This window comes from Staurois parvus, unplaced genomic scaffold, assembly GCF_062004578.1.
Source record: "Staurois parvus isolate SC_StPar_1 unplaced genomic scaffold, SC_StPar_1.0 ptg000811l, whole genome shotgun sequence".
In the NCBI taxonomy this organism is placed as follows: Eukaryota; Metazoa; Chordata; class Amphibia; order Anura; family Ranidae; genus Staurois; species Staurois parvus.
The window spans coordinates 317,329-338,520 of NW_028318607.1; the positions used below are offsets into that span (position 1 = coordinate 317,329).

At 43.1% G+C, this 21,192-nt stretch overlaps 1 protein-coding gene across 2 annotated transcripts in view; it reads left to right on the forward strand.

Annotated features, from left to right (window-relative positions):
* Positions 1 to 21,192, forward strand: part of ATL1 (atlastin GTPase 1) — a 104,335-nt gene that overhangs the window by 74,347 nt on the left and 8,796 nt on the right. For both annotated transcript variants that reach the window (XM_089654857.1, XM_089654858.1), the window contains exons 8-10: positions 2,055 to 2,193; positions 8,963 to 9,090; positions 18,541 to 18,597. In XM_089654857.1, coding sequence (XP_089510983.1) covers positions 2,055 to 2,193; positions 8,963 to 9,090; positions 18,541 to 18,597 — 324 coding nt within the window. The remainder of the gene's footprint in view (positions 1 to 2,054; positions 2,194 to 8,962; positions 9,091 to 18,540; positions 18,598 to 21,192) is intronic.

Here is a 21,192-nt window from a genome sequence, read left to right on the forward strand (position 1 = left end):
GCAATCAGCACTCTTATTAAGATCTGAGTTCAACATTTACAAGCTGGAGCTATATGATACTTTAAAAAGCTTCAACAAAGCTTCCTGAATGCTCTGCAAATACGTTTTCAAAGCTTGCCGTTCACACTGCTCTTATACAAGCTGAAGCCTGTGAGAAACAGGCCTTACTGTCTTGTGAATGAGGTAGGTCTCCTCCATTCAAGTGCTGCAGCCTCTGGATCAGAATAAAATGCAGTTGGGAAACTGCACTATATTGCCAAAAGTATTGGGCCCGCCCTCCAAATCATGTGATTCAGGTGTTCCAATCCCCTCCATGGACACAGGTGTATAACATCAAGCCCCTAGGCATGCAGACTGCTTCTACAAACATTTGTGAAAGAATGGGTCGCTCTCAGGAGTTCAGTGACTCCAAGCGTGGTCCCGTGATAGGTTGCCACCTGTGCAATAAGTCCATCCGGGACATTTCCTGGCTACTAAATATTCCACGCTCAACTGTGGAAGCAACTGGGAACAATGGCAACTCAACAGCCACCAAGTGGTAGGCCACGTCACATGACAGAGCGGGGTCAGCGCATGCTGAAGCGCACAGTGCGCAGAAGTCACCAACTGTCTGCAGAGTCAATAGCTAAAGACCTCCAAACTTGGTGTGGCCTTCAGATGAGCCCAACAACAGTGTGTAGAGAGCTTCATGGAATGGGTTTCCATGGCCGAGCAGCTGCATCCAAGCCTTACATCACTAAGTGCAATGCAAAGTGTCGGATGCAGTGGTGTAAAGCACGCCGCCACTGGACTCTAGAGCGGTGGAGACATGTTCTCTGGAGTGACCAATCACGCTTCTCTGTCTGGCAATCTGATGGAAGTGTCTGAGTTTGACGGTTGCCAGGAGAACGGTACTTGCATGACTGCATTGTGCCAAGTGTAAAATTAGAAGGAGGGGAGATTATGGTGTGGGGTTGTTTTTCAGGGGTTGGGCTTGGCCCCCTAGTTCCAGTGAAGGGGACTCTTAAGGCATCTGCATACCAAGACATTTTGGACAATTTCATGCTCCCAACTTTGTGGGAAGAGTTTGGGGATGGCCCCTTCCTGTTCCAACATGACTGCCCACCAGTGCACAAAACAAGGTCCATAAAGACATGGAGGAGCCAGTTTGGGGTGGAGGAACTTGACTGTCCTGCACAGAGTCCTGACCTCAACCCCATAGAACACCTTTGGGATGAATTAGAGCAGAGAAAATGATCCAGGCCTCCTCCCCCGACATCAGTGCCTGACCTCACAAATGTGCTTCTGGAAGAATGGTCCAACCTTCCCATAGACACCCTCCTAAACCTTGTGGACGGCCTTCCCAGAAGAGTTGAAGCTGCAAAGGGCGGGGCCAACTCAATATTGGACCCTACAGACTAAGACTGGGGGGCCATTATAATTCTTGTGTGTGTAAAGGCCGGCGGCCCAATACTTTTGGCAATATAGTGCATATGTCAACCCATTCATTAAATATCAGATAAGACTAAAAATGTTATGTCACTTCAGCAAAATTTCATTGTATTAAAATAATAAAATTTAAATTTTATTAACATAATCCCTGGTGATCCTGCCATGATGATCTTGTTCAGGCACTTCCTGGTATAGGGTGACAACGCTCTATCCCTGTCCCCTAGTTGTCCTCCTGTGTTGTCATCCTGTCACAGGGACTCCCGGTGGAGACTAGAAGCAGTCATTTTAGCACGTTTCACAGGTGTGCTCACCTGTTGTCACCAGAAAACCTGCCGTGAGAAATGTCATGCAGACAACGCTGAATTAGAGATAGATATGAAATGGCTGTAAAGAGGCTGCAAGAGATCAGCAGAAATAAGATACCGCAAAGAGGGGAAAAAAAGTGAAAACAATATTTTAATAAAATAAAATGGCAGTTATTTGTGGTACACGGTGCTTTATCATGAAACGTCCTTCACTTAGGGCTTAAATCTACTTTAAACTGCAGAATAATTTTTTTTTTTTTGCTTTTCAAGTATACTTTTGCCTGTGAATTAAACATATATATTGATCTGTTGTGTCAGGTGTCTGAGAATCAGCACGAAGAATTGCAGAATGTCAGGAAACACATCCACTCTTGTTTTACTAACATCTCCTGCTTCCTCCTGCCACATCCCGGCCTCACCGTAGCCACCAATCCCAAGTTTGATGGCAAACTTAGAGGTATGTTGTAGTATTTGCACAATGGCTTCCATCTGCTTTTCAATGGATGCTATATGAATGGTATACAGGATAAGATACATGCCAACAAAAGGTCAAAGTCCACCCAAAGCTGATATTGTAGATATGGATGGAAAGAGTTGGGCTAAACCACCCACCATATTCTTCACTGATTTCATTAGACCTCTCCTCTAGCTTCCAAAGCAGCCGATCAGATACAGATTGGTCTGATTGGCTGCTTTGTTGGCTGGCACCTGGCCAGTAAGCACAAAACGGAAACCAGAAGTGATAAAATACTCGTCGCTTCTGGTTTCTTAGACCATAGAGATCATCGGGGACCTTCCAGTCCTAAATGACCTCTATGGTCACCCGGGGGAATCACCGGCTGCAATCCCAGGTGATTTATACATGGAATGGGAGAGCCCGGAAAAGCAGTGGACCCACCTCCCGCCATCTGTAAAAGCAATCCAGCAGCTAATTAGCCACTAGGATCACTTTTAAAAAAAAAGAGAATCGTCGCTCGTCTTCCTTCCGGGTTTTAGGCTCTGGCTCTTTAAATGGCCGAGCTGCAATGGTGTCACTCCTGCGCATGCTCACTATGCCTTCAGTTGAGGGCGCTGTGTGCATGTACTGGTGACATCACTGGCTGTAAAAATAGAGAATATCTTCTAGAGAATAGATAGAGTGTATGTAACCCTAAGGTGCATGTTTAGAAGATATGCATTGTAAGCTTTATTAAAATATAATCAACAAAAAGAACCTTAAAAGGGATTCAGTAGCACAATGAACTGTATATGTGCATAAAAATAGACAAATTAGTGATCAAAAAAATGTGAAAAACTGAAAGTCCATAAAAAGTCTTTTCCACCAAATGAATGTTCCAATTCCCAAAAGATCACCACGTGCAATAAAATAGTGTTCCCCCTTTCGGGTGTGCACTTAGCCATGCGAGAGGCATGTGGGAGATTCTCATGGGTGGCTAAAATCGCTTAATAAATGGATCCAAATGGGAAGGAGATCAATCATAAATGTATATTATCACGCTCCTCTATGCTCAACCTCCAATTGCCATGATCAGTTGACACCAATTTATAAATGGCGCTCCCTAGTCACTTCCGATCACCGCACAGCCTCGCCCTGACGCGTTTCGTCATATCCGACTTAGTCATAGAGTGACGCGGGAGCGCCATTGTTTGGGATCCGGCGGTGGTCAGAGCATTGCCTTGATAACCACCAGTGTTTTTGAACTCACTGCATTACTTATGGGCTTTTTATCTACTTATATTTTGTAAGTGGCTGTCTGTATAGCGATTAAAGGTCTCATTTTGTACTGCACCATTGGATTTCATTTTTTGTTTCCACATGACCACTGATCCTGAATGAGAGAGATTAAGGAGGAGGAGAGGAGGAGAGTGCCATCCATGTTGCTATTAGTTCCTTATCATTAGGATCTTGTCAATTTATGAAGTGGTGTCAAATGATCATGGCAATTGGACGGGGCGGGAAGGAAAACTTTTCTTGATCAAATGAATTTTCGGCCAGTGTATGTGATTATCGTTCAGAAATTACATTCATTTTAAAATCTAATGTTAAAAGCAAAAGACAATTTTTGATCGACATTCGACCGTTCATCGACTGTGCAAAAAATTTTATTTACGCATATTCTCCCGAAAATCTACACGTGTATGGCCAGCTTAAATCTGGATCCGAGTATACCAGTGACCAATCACAGAAATATTCAGAATAAAGCAAGGTGCACCGCTAAAATGTTATATTCAGATATATGGACATGTAATATTCAAACATCCTCATATAAAAAATACAATAAAATAACATAAACCGATATCAAGGTGCAAGTAAAAACGTCACCTAATGGTGACTAATAGGTGATTGGGCACTAGACCAAATACAGTCTATAGCGTGAGTAGAAAAGATCCCAAATGATCTTCAAAAATCCAATGGCTGGATCCGTGGATGAGGTGATGGATGTATAAAGATTGCGCACTCACCAGATACACAATCTCAATGCGCATTTAGGGTAGATAATCTCAGGACATCAAGGATCCTTATGTGGGTCTGGTCAGATCTGGTCAAATGCTCCTCACTGCTTGGTAGTGCTGCCACATTTGGAAATAGCCACTCTGCAGATGTAAATGGTTCCCACCGGAGCTCAAACAACAAAAGGAGGCCAGATAGTGTGATATCCTTATGATAACCCCCTATGACTACGTGCCCTCGCACGAAACGCGCCAGCTGGCGGCTACAGCGGTGTGACGTCACGCCGACCGGCGCCACGAGGGCCCCGGCGGCCATTTGCATATGTATGGGTCAGTATTTTTTCTTGCTCCGACCTGTACCTTTTTGGAATAAACACTCCTTATCATAATGGCAAATCCCCCCAGACGACGTGCGTGTGCACGAAACGCGTAGGAGGAGCCAGGAACGCCGTGACGTCACGCCGCCGGAGCATCGTGGAGCTCCGGCGGCCATCTTTACCACTGGACGGTCAGTCCGTTTTTTGTATACACCGCTGTGTACCTTGGATGCTTTATGTAATAAAACCTCTGTTATCACCTACTACACTATGGAGGCGTCCTTGTTTTGACTCCCTTGGGGAGTATTCATTTGCAGCCATCGCTGGGTAAGGAACGTATGTGGTCCTCAAGGAGAAGTCCACAGGCCACCTACCGAGGGATCACACAGCAACTTCCAGGGGCTCTTGAGGGAGGCTAGCATACTATCTTATCCTGACCGGCTGATGTCTCTGAGGGGAATATATATTACTAAACGCTCATTTTCCTGGGCGTTCTGGTGAGTGTGCATTCTATCAGCACTATTTTGCACAACGCCTGAGCACCAGAAGTGCAGGACAGAGAAGAAATCACTAAAAGTCACCCTTTTTATGAACTGTTATGTTTGTTTAGACATTTATTCGCATGAATCACCTATCTGTCTTCATTGGAATATCTTGGGTCTGTAGCGCTACATTTTTTGATTTATGGTACTCCTTATCATAAGGATATCACACTATCTGGCCTCCTTTTGTTTTTTGAGCTCCGTTGGGAGCCATTTACATCTGCAGAGTGGCTATTTCCAAATGTCGCAGCACTACCAAGCAGTGAGGGGCATTTGACCAGATCTGACCAGACCCACATAAGGATCCTTGATGTCCTGAGATTATCTACCCTAAATGCGCATTGAGATTGCGTATCTGGTGAGTGCGCAATCTTTATACATCCATCACCTCATCCACGGATCCAGCCATTGGATTTTTGAAGATCATTTGGGATCTTTTCTACTCACGCTACAGACTGTATTTGGTCTAGTGCCCAATCACCTATTAGTCACCATTAGGTGACGTTTTTACTTGCACCTTGATATCGGTTTATGTTATTTTATTATATTTTTTATATGAGGATGTTTGAATATTACATGTCCATATATCTTAATATAACATTTTAGCTCTGCACCTTGCTTTATTCTGATCATTCTGGAGGTTTATATGGTGCCTTTTTGGTGTTCAGCTGCTGTTTTTTTCCTTTCAACTCAATTATAATTTTACTCTAGCGCTCACTTACCCTGTGATTTACTAATCTCAGAAATATTGCCAGCAGTGTAAAAGTTTCAGAAGGAGCTTTCACATATAAAGCAGGATCATGGCAGAGCAGATGGGGACAATGCAGACTTTGTACATTTGTTGTGAACGGTCAGCCCATTGTTGTGTTATCAGCTTCTTATAGCTTAATGGGGGCTTATCAGAGACTGATTGCTGTGTCCTTCAATGGAAGTCCTGGACAGGAAATAAGCAGGAAGGAGCTAGTCCTTGGAAAAGGATCAGAACTATGGGCTTTTCTGTGCCTATAGATATTAGAAAGTCAAGCTGGAGATCCAGCATTAGATTATCAATTGGAGGTTTAGGTGAACATTCTTAGTACATTCAAGGACTGAACGAATGTCATTGCTTTTAACATTTGATTTAGGAACCAATGGACTTTCCAGAACAAAAACTGCATTCACTGTTAGACATTTGTTCATTCAAGAAAAATGTTCCATCATGCTCCTTTGAATTTTCTCAAAGAAATGCTGATCCGAACCCTCTATCAATCAGAAAATTGGCCAAACGTTCTTAAAATGAATTAAATTTGAACAAAAGTCTGCTAGTGTATGGCCAGCTTTAGGCTTCCTATGGAAGGTGTGTAGACCCCTCTATGGCCCTCTTCGACCAGATGTTGACCAGAAAAGGTGGATTCTCCCAGACGATTGCTATTTTTTCCCTTTATTTATTTATTTATTTCAGGTACTTATATAGCGCTGTCAATTTACACAGCGCTTTACATATATATTGTACATTCACATCAGTCCCTAACCCTCAAGGGATGTACAATCTAAGGTATTTATGGAAATAAGTACCCACAGCCAGGGGTGGACTGACAACTCATGGGGCCCCCGGGCAATAGGGGATCATGGGGCCCCTGTGTCCTTGCCCAAACTCAAAAAAGCCTATGAAAAAGGTACCAGGGGCATGTCATGGGGCTCCCTACTGACCCTGGGCCCTCGGGCAGTGCCCGATTTTCCAAATGGTCAGTCCGCCCCTGACCACAGCACTCCCTTCTTCCTTAAAGGGTTGCTTCACTCTCCCTGGTCCCTGCTGTACCCACCTCTGTGGGTAGTGGGCTGTCAGCGCTCATATAGCCAATGCAGCGGCACAGGGATTTTAAATCCCCACTCTTCTCCCTCTTCTCTGTGCAGCGCTTCCTGGATAGATCATAATGATTCTTTGTGCTGGCACTGACCAATGAGAATCACTCTGATCTGTGTTGGAAGCCCTGCAGAAGGAAGGGGGAAAAAAGTGGGGATTTCAGATCTCCAGACCGCTGGACCAGCTGCGTGGACACTGATAGCTCAATATCCATGGGGGTAAGTATAGCGCGGACCGGGTGTTGGGAAGGGTTTAGGTCAGGGGTGTTAAACTCAATTTCATTGCGGGCCGCATTAGCATTATGGTTGTCCTCAAAGGGCTGGTTGTATCTGTAAGACTATATAAATTTATCCAGGGCTTTTTCTTCTCAGAGAATAGTTGCAGGAACTCAACCCCACCCCTCTCGCCAACCCACATCAAAAGGTGGGTGTGGCCAAGTTGCATTAACAATGCGTTATGTGCGGGGTTCAGGGGTTCGTTACATACCAAGTGCAGGGTTCAGGGGTGCTATTATGTACAGAGTGCAGTGTTGAGGAGTGCACTATATACAGAGTGCAGGGTTTTAGGGATTGTGCTATGCACAGTGTGCAAGGTTTAGGGGTGCGCTATGTATAGAGTGAAGTGTTGAGGAGTGCACTATATACAGAGTGCAGGGTTCAGGGGTGCGCTATGTACAGAGTGAAGTTTCAGGGGTTCCCTATGTACAGAATGCAGAGTTCAGGGGTGTGCCGTGAACAGAGTGCAGTGTTGAGGAGTGCACTACATACAGAGTGCAGGGTTTAGGTGTGTGCTATGTACAATGTGCAGGGTTCAGGGGTGCGCTAAGTACAGAGTGCAGGGTTTAGGTGTGTGCTATGTACAGAGTGCAGTGTTGAGGAGTGCAATACACACAGAGTGCAGGGTTCAGGGGTGCGCTATGTACAGAGTGAAGTTTCCGGGGTGCTTTACATACAGAGTGCACGGTTTAGGTGTGTGCTATGCATGGTGTGCAGGATTCAGGGGTGCCCTATGTACAGAGAGCAGGGTTCAGGAGTGTGCCGTGTACAGAGTGCAGTGTTGAGTGCACTACATGCAGAGTGCAGGGTTTAGGTGTGTGCTATGTACAGAGTGCAGTGTTGAGGAGTGCAATACACACAGAGTGCAGGGTTTAGGGGCATGTTATGCACACTGTGTAGGGTTCAGTTCTCTTTCACAGGCTGTCCATTTATCATTTCAACTCTTCCCCCTGAGTGCGAGAGCCACATGAAATGGTCTGGTGGACAGGATGCGACCTGTGGGCCCTGTATTTGACACAGGTGGTGTAGGGTGTTACTTCACCTATTCCATTTTCTGAAAAGGTGAAATCATTATCATGCGTTTTCTTTGTGCGTTGACATACATTATTGATGCAGGTCGACTTGTATTTCCAGTGCATTTTTGAAGTTTGGATTTGGAGTGGATAGAGGTAACAGCCATTGACCAAGGCTTGTTAATACCTTCTGCAGCGCATGCAAACACATGTTATATGCATTTTGATGCCTTGTCGTTGAATTCTACTGGCCCTCCAATGCACAAAAACAGAGATAAAAATGGATGTCATATTTTTCTTTAAAACGCACTGCGGTGCTGTGATAAGAAGTCTCTATTTTTATTATTCTTTTATTAGGGGAGAAAGTGGCATTGCTAGCACATTGTAATGTGCGCATTTAAAAGGCAACAATGTAAATGGGCCCTTAGAAATATCATTTGGCGGCCATATTGTACCACAGGCGGCAGTCATGTAGGTGTATCTCCAAGAATGATAGGAAGGGATATGTCTCTTTATTCTCAGAAAGTTCGAGTTGGGCACTGGGGACCTATGAAGATGAAATTATAGAAGAAAGGAGGTCTGCTAAAAATGTAGATAATTCTAAATTACGATACATATCTGTAACTATATATATAAAATGCTGTTTTATAAAAATAAATAGAAATTTTATTTTTTTTTTGGACCTTTAACCCATGAAAGGTAAAAACTAGGCCCAATAATCCAAAAAAAGGACAGCTAGTCCCTGTGTATTCCAATTCCTCTAATATCTCACCTCTTCCTTACAGAAATCGATGAAGAGTTTATAAGGAACCTGAAAGTCTTTATACCTTGGCTCCTGAGCCCGGAGAACCTGGATGTTAAAGAAATCAATGGGAATAAAATAACGTGTCGCGGCCTGGTGGAGTATTTCAAGGTAAATGGATAAAGTGTGAAAACTGCAAATGGCTCCAACCCTTCCAGATACAAATAGGTAATGGCCTGGGGTGTAGAGGAATGCCAGGCAATAAGTACAATCCGCCAGTGACCAATGCCATATGAGAAATGCAAAGGTAGACCTGTACTGTCAGTTTAATATTCCTTTTTGTAATACATAAATGTGAACTGTTTTACCTGCCTACCTGTTGTGAAGAGCCTTGTACCATGTGATCTCTGTGATCATTCATAGATTTCACACGTAGTAAGCAATGATGTCAGAAGTGACATCTTGCTTACTACTTTGCATGTGATCACTGATTGGTCAATCAGTGATCACATGATCGGGACCTCGTACAGAGGTCCCGTCCGATGATCGGTGTTTCACAGCGGGCACCGGATCGCGGTGCTGCGCACTCCCGGGGAGCGAGCACAAGCAGGGTGCGGGGAGGCCATTTATAAATGGCCAACCGACCCTGCAGTGCCACCATCCGGCCGTTTATATACAACGGCCGGTCGGGAAGTGGTTAACGATTCAACCTCCCCAAAACCGTGCATAAGGTGTTTGAGGAGCGTTAAAAACGCTTCCCAAACGCTATAGGGGCGTTTTGCAAGCGATAGAAATAAAGTCAAGTGTGAATGAGCCCTCGTACTCTGGTTCAGTGATGTCACAGGTGTCCTATACTCAAATGTCCGCCAGTCCAGCCTACAGGCCACACTAGGCCGGGAACCATTCAGTAGTCAGTTTCTGTAGTCAGAGAATGAATGTAGAGGAGGATGATTGGATCCCGCAGCCCCGCGTGTCACCTGGCTCCTGGCCGCTGCCAGACATCCTTTGTGGAGGGAGTTGGCGGCTTCCCCCCTCCGATCATATGGTTGTTATTAGCGAAGCTTTATAATATGTTCACTGATGTGGAAAAGAACCTTCTGTATTCACATTCAGTCACATGCCAAACAGGCAACACCCGCCCAGACATTATCCACAATCCACAGGGACTCCCGGCCTGCAGCACTCTGTAATCAAGACAATGTGTTCATTCCATTTATACCCCTCTACCAGGAAAAAGACATTATAGGATTCTACTGAGCGAGGCCTTCCGGACAGACCGAGAGATGGGCAACCATGGTGAAGGCCTGCTGAGGAGAAATCACAAACGTTTTCAATGATATCCATGGCAACAAAAGAATATGGCAACCTCAGCAAACTTCGATCTGTGTCATCTTCAAAAAGTTAGAGTACATCCGAAGCCAAAAACTACTAGGGCCTATTCACAGCAGTGCGCTGCGGGAACGCGTACAAAATCAAACGCTTCTGCGCAAAAACTCGCTGCCCCTTTGCAGACACCTGAATGTGCCATTAATTATGAATGTGTGTGTGTACGTTGGTGCCTTGCCAAATCAAACGATACCATGTGTTTTGGTGTGGCGCAATTTTTTTTTGTTTTTTTGTGATTCACACACATAGGGCGGCCCATTGAAATTCATATACACAGATGGTATACAGAACGCCCCCCCAAGACATATTTCCTAATTGCGTGATTGGCTCACTCATTTTCCCAGAAGTCTTTACTGAGATATAGGTTAGATATTGGGCATCCCCTACAACAAAAATGTCATTTTTGGTGAAATATTCCGATAATTATATTTCACGCAAAAAGTAGCATTTTTGGTTCTATAGACTTCAATGGAAACGCTGCAGAAAAGCATGTATTGTGTTTTTGGTGAATTTTGCATTTTAAATCTGCCTAGCAACAAGAAAAAAAAAAAGTAACTGCAAAACCGCAAAATGCAAAGCAGAAACGGCCAAATGCAATCTGCAATCGGTGTGAACCTAGCTTTAGACATGATTTCTCCTTCCGAATATTTAACGTAAAAAGTAGCATTTTTGGTTCTATAGACTTCAATGGAAATGCTGCAGAAAAGCATGTATTGTATTTTTGGTGCGTTTTTCATTTTAAATCTGCCTAGCAACAAGAAAAAAAAGAAAAAAAAAACGCAGCTGCAAAACCGCAAAATGCAATGCAGAAACGGCTCAAACGTAACCTGCAATCGGTGTGAACCTAGCTTTAGACATGATTTCTCCTTCCGAATATTTCACGCAAAAAGTAGCATTTTTGGTTCTATAGACTTCAATGGAAATGCTGCAGAAAAGCATGTATTGTGTTTTTGGTTGTGTTTTGCAGTTGCGTTTTTTTTTTCTTGTTGCGAGACAGATTTAAAATGAAATGGTGGAAATGGTCATCAGGATAAATATAGAAGGTGAATCTCCCAAACGGGGACACAGACAGCAATAAAAACCTGACGAGGGTTCTAATCCATCTCCAAAAAAATAATAAAACGTTTTGCCTTTAGTAATACTTTAAAGTAATGACATCACTATTAGTGAAAGTGCAATTTTTCGGGGCCATACAGGATGCCTTCATCATCACGTGCCTGACGAAGGGGTCCACCATGGCCCTGAAAGGTTGCACCTAACCACTTAAGAGCCGTCACATAGCAGATATACTGGTACAGGGCGGCTCCTCTAACATGCAAAATCACATATATTTACGTGATTTTGTACAAATAAAACATGTCAAACAAAAATGATAATCATGGTGATAATAATGTGTAAGAAATGATAATAAATGATCAAACAGTGTTCGTAAATGATATAATCATATGGATAGAACAGTCCCAGAACCGTGCAATATAATATAAATGCAGCGCTAAGAAATGATAAGTAACAATACTAATAAATAGTAGGAAGTGAGCGCTTATGCAGCGCATAAGAAGTGGTATCGTGGTGAATCGTCTCTAAATGACGTATCAAAAAGGGATATACAGTCAGGTCCATAAATATTGGGACATCAACACAATTCTAACATTTTTGGCTTTATACACCACCACAATGGATTTGAAATGAAACAAACAAGATGTGCTTTAACTGCAGACTGTCAGCTTTAATTTGAGGGTATTTACATCCAAATCAGGTGAACGGTGTAGGAATTACAACAGTTTGCATATGTGCCTCTCACTTTTTAAGGGACCAAAAGTAATGGGACAATTGGCTTCTCAGCTGTTTCATGGCCAGGTGTGAGTTATTCCCTCATTATCCCAATTACAATGAGCAGATAAAAGGTCCAGAGTTCATTTCAAGTGTGCTATTTGCATTTGGAATCTGTTGCTGTCAACTCTCAAGATGAGATCCAAAGAGCTGTCACTGTCAGTGAAGCAAGCCATCATTAGGCTGAAAAAACAAAACAAACCCATCAGAGAGATAGCAAAAACATTAGGCGTGGCCAAAACAACTGTTTGGAACATTCTTAAAAAGAAGGAACGCACCGGTGAGCTCAGCAACACCAAAAAACCTGGAAGACCACGGAAAACAACTGTGGTGGATGACCAAAGAATTCTTTCCCTGGTGAAGAAAACACCCTTCACAACAGTTGGCCAGATCAAGAACACTCTCCAGGAGGTAGGTGTATATGTGTCAAAGTCAACAATCAAGAGAAGACTTCACCAGAGTGAATACAGAGGGTTCACCACAAGATGGAAACCATTGGTGAGCCTCAAAAACAGGAAGGCCAGATTAGAGTTTGCCAAACGACATCTAAAAAAGCCTTCACAGTTCTGGAACAACATCCTATGGACAGATGAGACCAAGATCAACTTGTACCAGAGTGATGGGAAGAGAAGAGTATGGAGAAGGAAAGGAACTGCTCATGATCCTAAGCATACCACCTCATCAGTGAAGCATGGTGGTGGTAGTGTCATGGCGTTGGCATGTATGGCTGCCAATGGAACTGGTTCTCTTGTATTTATTGATGATGTGACTGCTGACAAAAGCAGCAGGATGAATTCTGAAGTGTTTCGGGCAATATTATCTACTCATATTCAGCCAAATGCTTCACAACTCATTGGACGCTTCACAGTGCAGATGGACAATGACCCAAAGCAGACTGCAAAAGCAACCAAAGAGTTTTTTAAGGGAAAGAAGTGGAATGTTATGCAATGGCCAAGTCAGTCACCTGACCTGAATCCGATTGAGCATGCATTTCACTTGCTGAAGACAAAACTGAAGGGAAAATGCCCCAAGAACAAGCAAGAACTGAAGACAGTTGCAGTAGAGGCCTGGCAGAGCATCACCAGGGATGAAACCCAGCGTCTGGTGATGTCTATGCGTTCCAGACTTCAGGCTGTAATTGACTGCAAAGGATTTGCAACCAAGTATTAAAAAGTTAAAGTTTGATTTATGATTATTATTCTGTCCCATTACTTTTGGTCCCTTGTCAAGTGGGAGGCACATATGCAAAGTGTTGTCATTCCTACACTGTTCACCTGATTTGGATGTAAATACCCTCAAATTAAAGCTGACAGTCTGCAGTTAAAGCACATCTTGTTTGTTTCATTTCAAATCCATTGTGGTGATTTATAGAGCCAAAAATGTTAGAATTGTGTCGATGTCCCAATATTTATGGACCTGACTGTATAAAGTCAATATATAAAGTGACTGTAGTGCATCATAAACAGAGAATGCAAATCAAGTCCAGATGAAATAGTGATCCGTGCTCCGTGTTGGTGATCTCTATGACAAGGGCCAGTAAAATGAATGCACTCACTGTCACGGTCGCCCGATCGCCACCCTCAAAATGCGACAATCGCACGACCGCGACCAACAATAATACGTCACGCCCGCGGCGTCAAACCCCAGACCTTCTCACCAAACTCGTGACCGAAGGACCGGCCGATCTAAAACCGCGGTGTGACGCGCGTAACAAGGCCACACCCAGCTGCACCCTGCACAGCGATTGTCCAGCTAATGGGCTACAATCGGTGCCTGCAGCCTGAATGCGCTTGTTACTGGGTTGGGTTAATTACGCAACTAACCCTCTACTGCCACCACCACTTTTGTCGGAGACTGGGAAACTCCCGTTATCAAATATACACTATAATGATTGAAATATTGATCTATATAACACGGTCCGCAGGCCTGTTATACAGAGATTATAACAAACAGTAGCGTCTCTTCAGGCAGGAATTCGTGAATTGCAAGTAAGCACTTAAAAACAGTTTAACACTTTCAGAAAGAAAGATTTATTACTAAAAGAGTCAAACAGGTGCAATAAAATATTTACAGAAAAAGATGTATATAAGATATATATTTATATACCCACAACACAGCAAAGAGATAATAGGATGAAGTTAAAGGGTTAACTTACTTGCCAATATGCCTTGGTTTGTAAGCGGAAAGGGTCTTTGATCTCCTGCTGTTACGATGTTAAGATCAGGAGATGTGTTTAGCTTCAACTTTAGGCTTGCCAGCCTGTCTTTTTAAAAATCCCCCTGCAAGGGGGGTGGCTCTGAAATTGGCCAATACCCTGTTTTGGGTGGGATGTCGGCGGACTCTGAATTAAAACCAACAGCTTCATAATCCATGATATGAAACATAGGTGACAGCTGACCTGAGGAATGTTCAATTAACTTCTGTCACCTGGCTGGTAGGTTTTATGAGGTTCCGACTTCTTTCAAGTCCGGGAAAAGCTGCCTTATCTTGATTAGGAGGGGTGAGTTTTCCCAGGCCTTGAAACTAAGCGTCTGCTGCTCATGGCGGGGCTTTGTAGCACTGGGCCCCCTGTTGTTCTAGCCTGTCAGCAACTTTTAACACACATCTGTCCATGTGCCTCTCAGTAAGGGAGTGGGTAGGGAAGGAAGGATTGAGGAATACTTCTAATAAAAAGGGGGAACTCCGCATCCAACTCTGATGAGCAAGTTTGCTACACTTACTAGAAGCGCAAAAGGTATGCGCATGTGTATATATATCCACCAGTGGTCATCTGGGTCTGGGCAGGGGTTACGGGGTCATCAGGCACACCATAGGCACACAGGGTAACACCACTCCCTCACAGGACACTCTCTGCTCCCAGGGACAGCTCCAAGTTATCACCAGATCAGGAGCATCAGAAGTTGGGGGAAATCTCCACCTTAGGAGCTCGCATGTCACAAGCCAGAGACAAACAGGTTCTGATAGTGTAGTCCCAGAACCGTAGTGAGATCAGAAGACTTCCAAAGACTAGCCAATGTGACACCATCCACTCACGTGCAAGGCTTACCAGAAGGCACGTGTCCAGGGGCGGACTGACAACTCATGGGGCCCCTGGGCAATAGGGGATCATGGGGCCCCTGTGTCCTTGCCCAAACTCAAAAAAGCCTATGAAAAAGGTACCAGGGGCATCTCATGGGGCCCACTACTGACCCCGGGCCCTCGGGAAGTGCCCGAGTTTCCAAATGGTCAGTCCACCCCTGCACGTGACCCCCTACTAAGAGTGGTCAGCCTGCGCTTCATGGGATATCATTGGTAGCATCAAGAAGTACACCATACACCCAAGGAAATGACAAATGATCCTCCAATAGCTCCAACTGTTCCAAGATGAGTTATTAGACCAAAAACCCTTAGCACAATACATGCAATGAAAGATTTGTCCACATAGAGTAAAACTATCAAAGATCCAAAATGTATTAAATAGAAACTGCACTCACATGGTAAACGGCACAATTCGGCATGTACAAACATTAAAAACAGGTCTTTCCAGCATCCAATAAGGCCGGCCGGTTGCGCATGCATGGTAGCATGTGTGTGTGTGTATCTCCACCCTACGCATTTTCAAATGACATCATCAGGGGTCATTAGTACAGTGTCAGTGCTTTTTATTAGAACTGATCACTGTATTAGTGTCACTGGAGATGTCATTGACAATTAGTCAGTTCCCCCCCAGTGTAAGAAGGCCCGCTATAAGTCGCTGATTGCCGCCATTGCTAGTATAAAACTTTTTTTAAATTCCAGTATATATACCGCCATTTGTAGATGCTATAACTTTCATGTACACCAATAAATATACATTTATTGGAATTTTCTTTTAGCAAAGACAGAATACATTTTGGCCTAAATTTATGAAGAAATTTTATTTTTAAATTTTTTTATTGGATATGTTTTATAGCAAAAAGTAAAAAAAAAATTTTTTTTTTCAAAATTGTCAGTTTTTTTTTGTTTATAGCGCAAAAAATAAAACCCGCAGAGGTGATCAAATACCACCAAAAGAAAGCTCTATTGGTGGGGAAAATAGGACATAAATTTCATTAGGGTGAAGCATTGCATGACCGCGCAATTATCAGTTAAAGTAACGCAGCGCCATATCGCAAAAAATGGCCTGGTCAGGAAGGGGGGTAAATCCTCTGCAGGGCAAGTGGTTAATAAATATTTAGATTGTATGATATGGATCTATGGTGTGCTGCCGTCATATGTTCTCTTCTATGTTGATATTACCAGATCTCTAGCTGGCTGTTGCTACAACATCTTCTTACTCCAGGCTGTTCCTAGGAAGGAGTGTGATGGGAATACATGAGAAGAGATCCAGAAGGGGAATTTTTTCATCAGCTTTTCCAGTAGAAAAAAAAATAGTGAATAGCAGCAGATATGACTCAAGCTGAATTGTAGTTTAAAGGAAAACTGTTATGAGACTTCATGTTCTGATGTCATAATGATGTGTCAGTGAGTTCCCGACAATTGTTTTGACACTCCTTTACAGGAAGCTTGTTCCAGGCTGTCAGAAGGAGGCCCGCATACCCTCTTTACAACATTTGACAGCTTCACTTTAAACTGGAACTCCATGTCCACCTTTATGTCCCACTTTCTTCCCCAAACATGTGCAGACAATAGACGTGTTGGTAGAGCACTGGACTCAAAACAGGAGAGAGAAAGCTTTGGACGCAGCTGTCTGTCGGTCTTTGGAGGTCCCCTGAGTATCTATGGAATGTGGAGACCATGAGAGCACCACAAGATCTCCTGCTCTCTAGCCCCCTCGTCACCTTCTCCCATGCTCATCCCTGAGAGCCTCTCCCATCCTCTGGAACTCCCTACTTCAATCTGTCTGGCTGTCTCCTACTCTGCCTTGTCCAGCAACTCATCCCAACAGAGTTATTAAGTTTTATATCGGTTGCCCTTCTATTTAGATCAATGTTTCTCAACCTTTTAACTTCAGAACGACCCTAAAATAATTATCAGGTCTTTGCGAAACCTTGCTAAAACCAATTCATCCAGTGCGAAAAATACTTTTTACTCTGAGGGTCAGTAGGAAGAATGCAACCCTTACAGACAGCTATAAAGACCATTAATGTCATGCAGCTGGCTCTGCCAAGTGGTGTTAGACTTGGAAGCTATGCAGGCACCATCAGATGAAAGGTCAGTCAGCCACAGCTCAATGAACACCAAGCAACCTCTAGAGGAACCTCGGGGTTCCATGGAACCAGGGCCGGGACAAGGGGTGAGCGGGAGGGATAGCTGCCCTGGGAGCAATCGTTTACTGTAGGGATGGGAGCGATAGGGGTAGTGACAACAATATCACTACTCCTGTCAGCCCAATGCTGGGAGCAGCGAGCAGCGAGGGGAGGAGGAGAAAGCCAGGACGTGGTGCAAGCTGTGTTCTCACTCCCTCTGCTCCTTCCTGCCAGTGTAGTGCTCCTGTATCAACAAGCAGGCGGCAGTGTTCACAAAAACACAGGAGCTATACTAGAGGGTAGGAGGTGGGGGGAGAGTACACAGCCTGCACCGCCTACTGCAGAAGTGTCCAGGAGATTGTCAGAAGTGGGCAGCCATCAAAACAAACATGTGCCCAGTGTTAAAACTGAGCTGCAGTGATTTTGACAAGTGAGAGACTGGTGGGTATAGGATCTCATAAACTTATACATTATGAATGGGGAGGTGGGGGGGGAGACTGACATCTTTGCTCTTGGCGCTGGCTGACCTTGTCCTGGCACTGCATGGAACCCTGGTTGAGAATGGCTGCTTCAAATCTCAAGCTCTCATAAGCAGGGCCCTCTGAACCCTCCTGTATTGGATTGTAACTGTACTGTCTCCCATAAGGCCGCTTTCACATGGGTGACCATAGGGCAGTAAAAACAAGCAGTGAAGCTGTGGTTTTGACCCCCCCAACCACCTACCTAAAACATAGCATACAGCTGAAAAGGGACTGTAAACATGCTGAAATGCTTTGCGTCATGGCCGCATCAAAGAAATGCAGCATCAGCTATCAAACTCGCACATTCAACTTAATGGGACCAGGCTGCAACTGTAAGCCAAATGCTTGGACTATGGTTCCAACACATTCATTCCATTCAAAATTGTTGCTTAAAAACAGACACTCAGGAGGTGACAGGATTGCCTTCTGAACACCTGGAAGCTGCTGTTTAGCTGCCCTCCGAAAATCAGAGACTTAACTAGTGTAAAGTGTTGTAGAAATTATTAGGCCGATATAATCTTCAATATTATTAATTAGTATAATGTAAGTCCATTAAATCTTTATTTTACACGAGAGAGAGTTACAAAACCATTCCAACGTGTTTTACAGCCATTGTGTTTGTTATTAGGAAATTAAGATGATAAATTGCTAATATGACACGACTTCTTCCATAACAGGCCTACATCAAGATTTACCAAGGAGAGGAGCTACCACACCCAAAATCAATGTTACAGGTAAACGAGTTTAGTTTTTCAAATGCTTGTAAGGTGATTTAAAATGTATCTAAACTCAAAACCAAAAATGTAACATACTGCAGTTTATACAGATAGTCTGGCTGAAAAAAGACAAAAGTCCATCCATTTCAACCATTAAAAAAAAATTTTTTATAATGCTACACCCACAGTTGATCCAGAGGCAGGCAAAATAACCCAGCAAAGCATGAGCCAATTTGCTCCTGCAGGGAAAAAAATTCCTTCCTGATCCCCCGAGAGGCAATCGGATATTCCCTGGATCAACGTTACCTATAAATGTTAGTATCCAGTTATATTATGTGTATCCAAGAAAGGATCCAGGACTTTTTTTTAAAGTAAACCACTGAGCTGGCCAGAACCAACTCTTGAGGGAGTCTATTCCACATTTTCACAGCTCTTACTGTGAAGAAACCTTTCTGTGTTTGGAGATTAAATTTCTTTTCCTCCAGACATAAAGAGCGCCCCCTTGTCCTCTGTGATGACCTCACGGTGAATAGCTCTACACCGAGTTCACTATATGAACCACTGATGTATTTATACATAGAGATCATACCCCCCTTATGTATTATACATGGTGATCATATCCCCCCTTATGTATTATACATGGTGATCATATCCCCCCTTATGTATTAGACATGGAGATCATATCCCCCCTTATGTATTATACATGGTGATCATATCCCCCCTTATGTATTAGACATGGAGATCATATCCCCCCTTATGTATTATACATGGTGATAATATCCCCCCTTATGTATTATACATGGAGATCATATCCCCCTTATGTATTATACATGGAGATCATATCCCCCTTATGTATTATACATGGAGATCATATCCCCCCTTTTGTATTATACATGGAGATCACATCCCCCCTTATGTATTATACATGGAGATCATATCCCCCTTATGTATTATACATGGAGATCATATCCCCCCTTATGTATTATAAATGGTGATCATATCCTCCCTTATGTATTATACATGGAGATCGTATCCCCCCTTATGTATTATACATGGAGATCGTATCCCCCCTTATGTATTATACATGGAGATCATATCCCCCCTTATGTATTATACATGGAGATCATATCCCCCCTTATGTATTATACATGGAGATCATATCCCCCCTTATGTATTATACATGGAGATCATATCCCCCCTTATGTATTATAAATGGTGATCATATCCCCCCTTATGTATTATACATGGAGATCATATCCCCCTTATGTATTATACATGGAGATCATATCCCCCCTTATGTATTATACATGGAGATCATATCCCCCCTTATGTATTATACATGGAGATCATATCCCCCTTATGTATTATACATAATGTATCCCCCTTATGTATTATACATGGAGATCATATCCCCCTTATGTATTATACATGGAGATCATATCCCCCCCTTATGTATTATACATGGAGATCATACACCCCCTTATGTATTATACATGGAGATCATATCCCCCCCTTATGTATTATACATGGAGATCATATCCCCCCTTATGTATTACACATGGAGATCATATCCCCCCTTATGTATTATACATGGAGATCATATCCCCCCTTATGTATTATACATGGAGATCATATCCCCCCTTTTGTATTATACATGGAGATCACATCCCCCCTTATGAATTATACATGGAGATCACATCCCCCTTATGTATTATAAATGGTGATCATATCCCCCCTTATGTATTATACATGGAGATCATATCCCCCCTTATGTATTATACATGGTGATCATATCCCCCCTTATGTATTATACATGGTGATCATATCCCCCCTTATGTATTATACATGGTGATCATATCCCCCTTATGTATTATACATGGAGATCATATGCCCCTTATGTATTATACATGGAGATCATATCCCCCCTTATGTATTATACACGGAGATCATATCCCCCTTATGTATTATACATGGAGATCATATCCCCCCTTATGTATTTATACATGGAGATCATATCCCCCTTATGTATTATAAATGGTGATCATATCCCCCTTATGTATTATACATGGAGATCATATCCCCCCTTATGTATTATACATAGTGATCATATCCCCCCCCCTTATGTATTATACATGGAGATCATATCCCCCCTTATGTATTATACATAGTGATCATATCCCCCCCTTATGTATTATACATGGTGATCATATCCCCCCTTATGTATTTTATACATGGTGATCATATCCCCCCTTATGTATTATACATGGAGATCATATCCCCCCTTATGTATTATACATGGAGATCATATCCCCTCTTATGTATTATACATGGAGATCATATCCCCTCTTATGTATTATACATGGAGATCATATCCCCCTTATGTATTATACATGGAGATCATATCCCCCCTTATGTATTATACATGGTGATCATATCCCCCCTTATGTATTATACATGGAGATCATATCCCCCCTTATGTATTATACATGGAGATCATATCCCCCCTTATGTATTATACATGGAGATCATATCCCCCCTTATGTATTATACATGGAGATCATATCCCCCTTATGTATTATACATAATGTATCCCCCTTATGTATTATACATGGA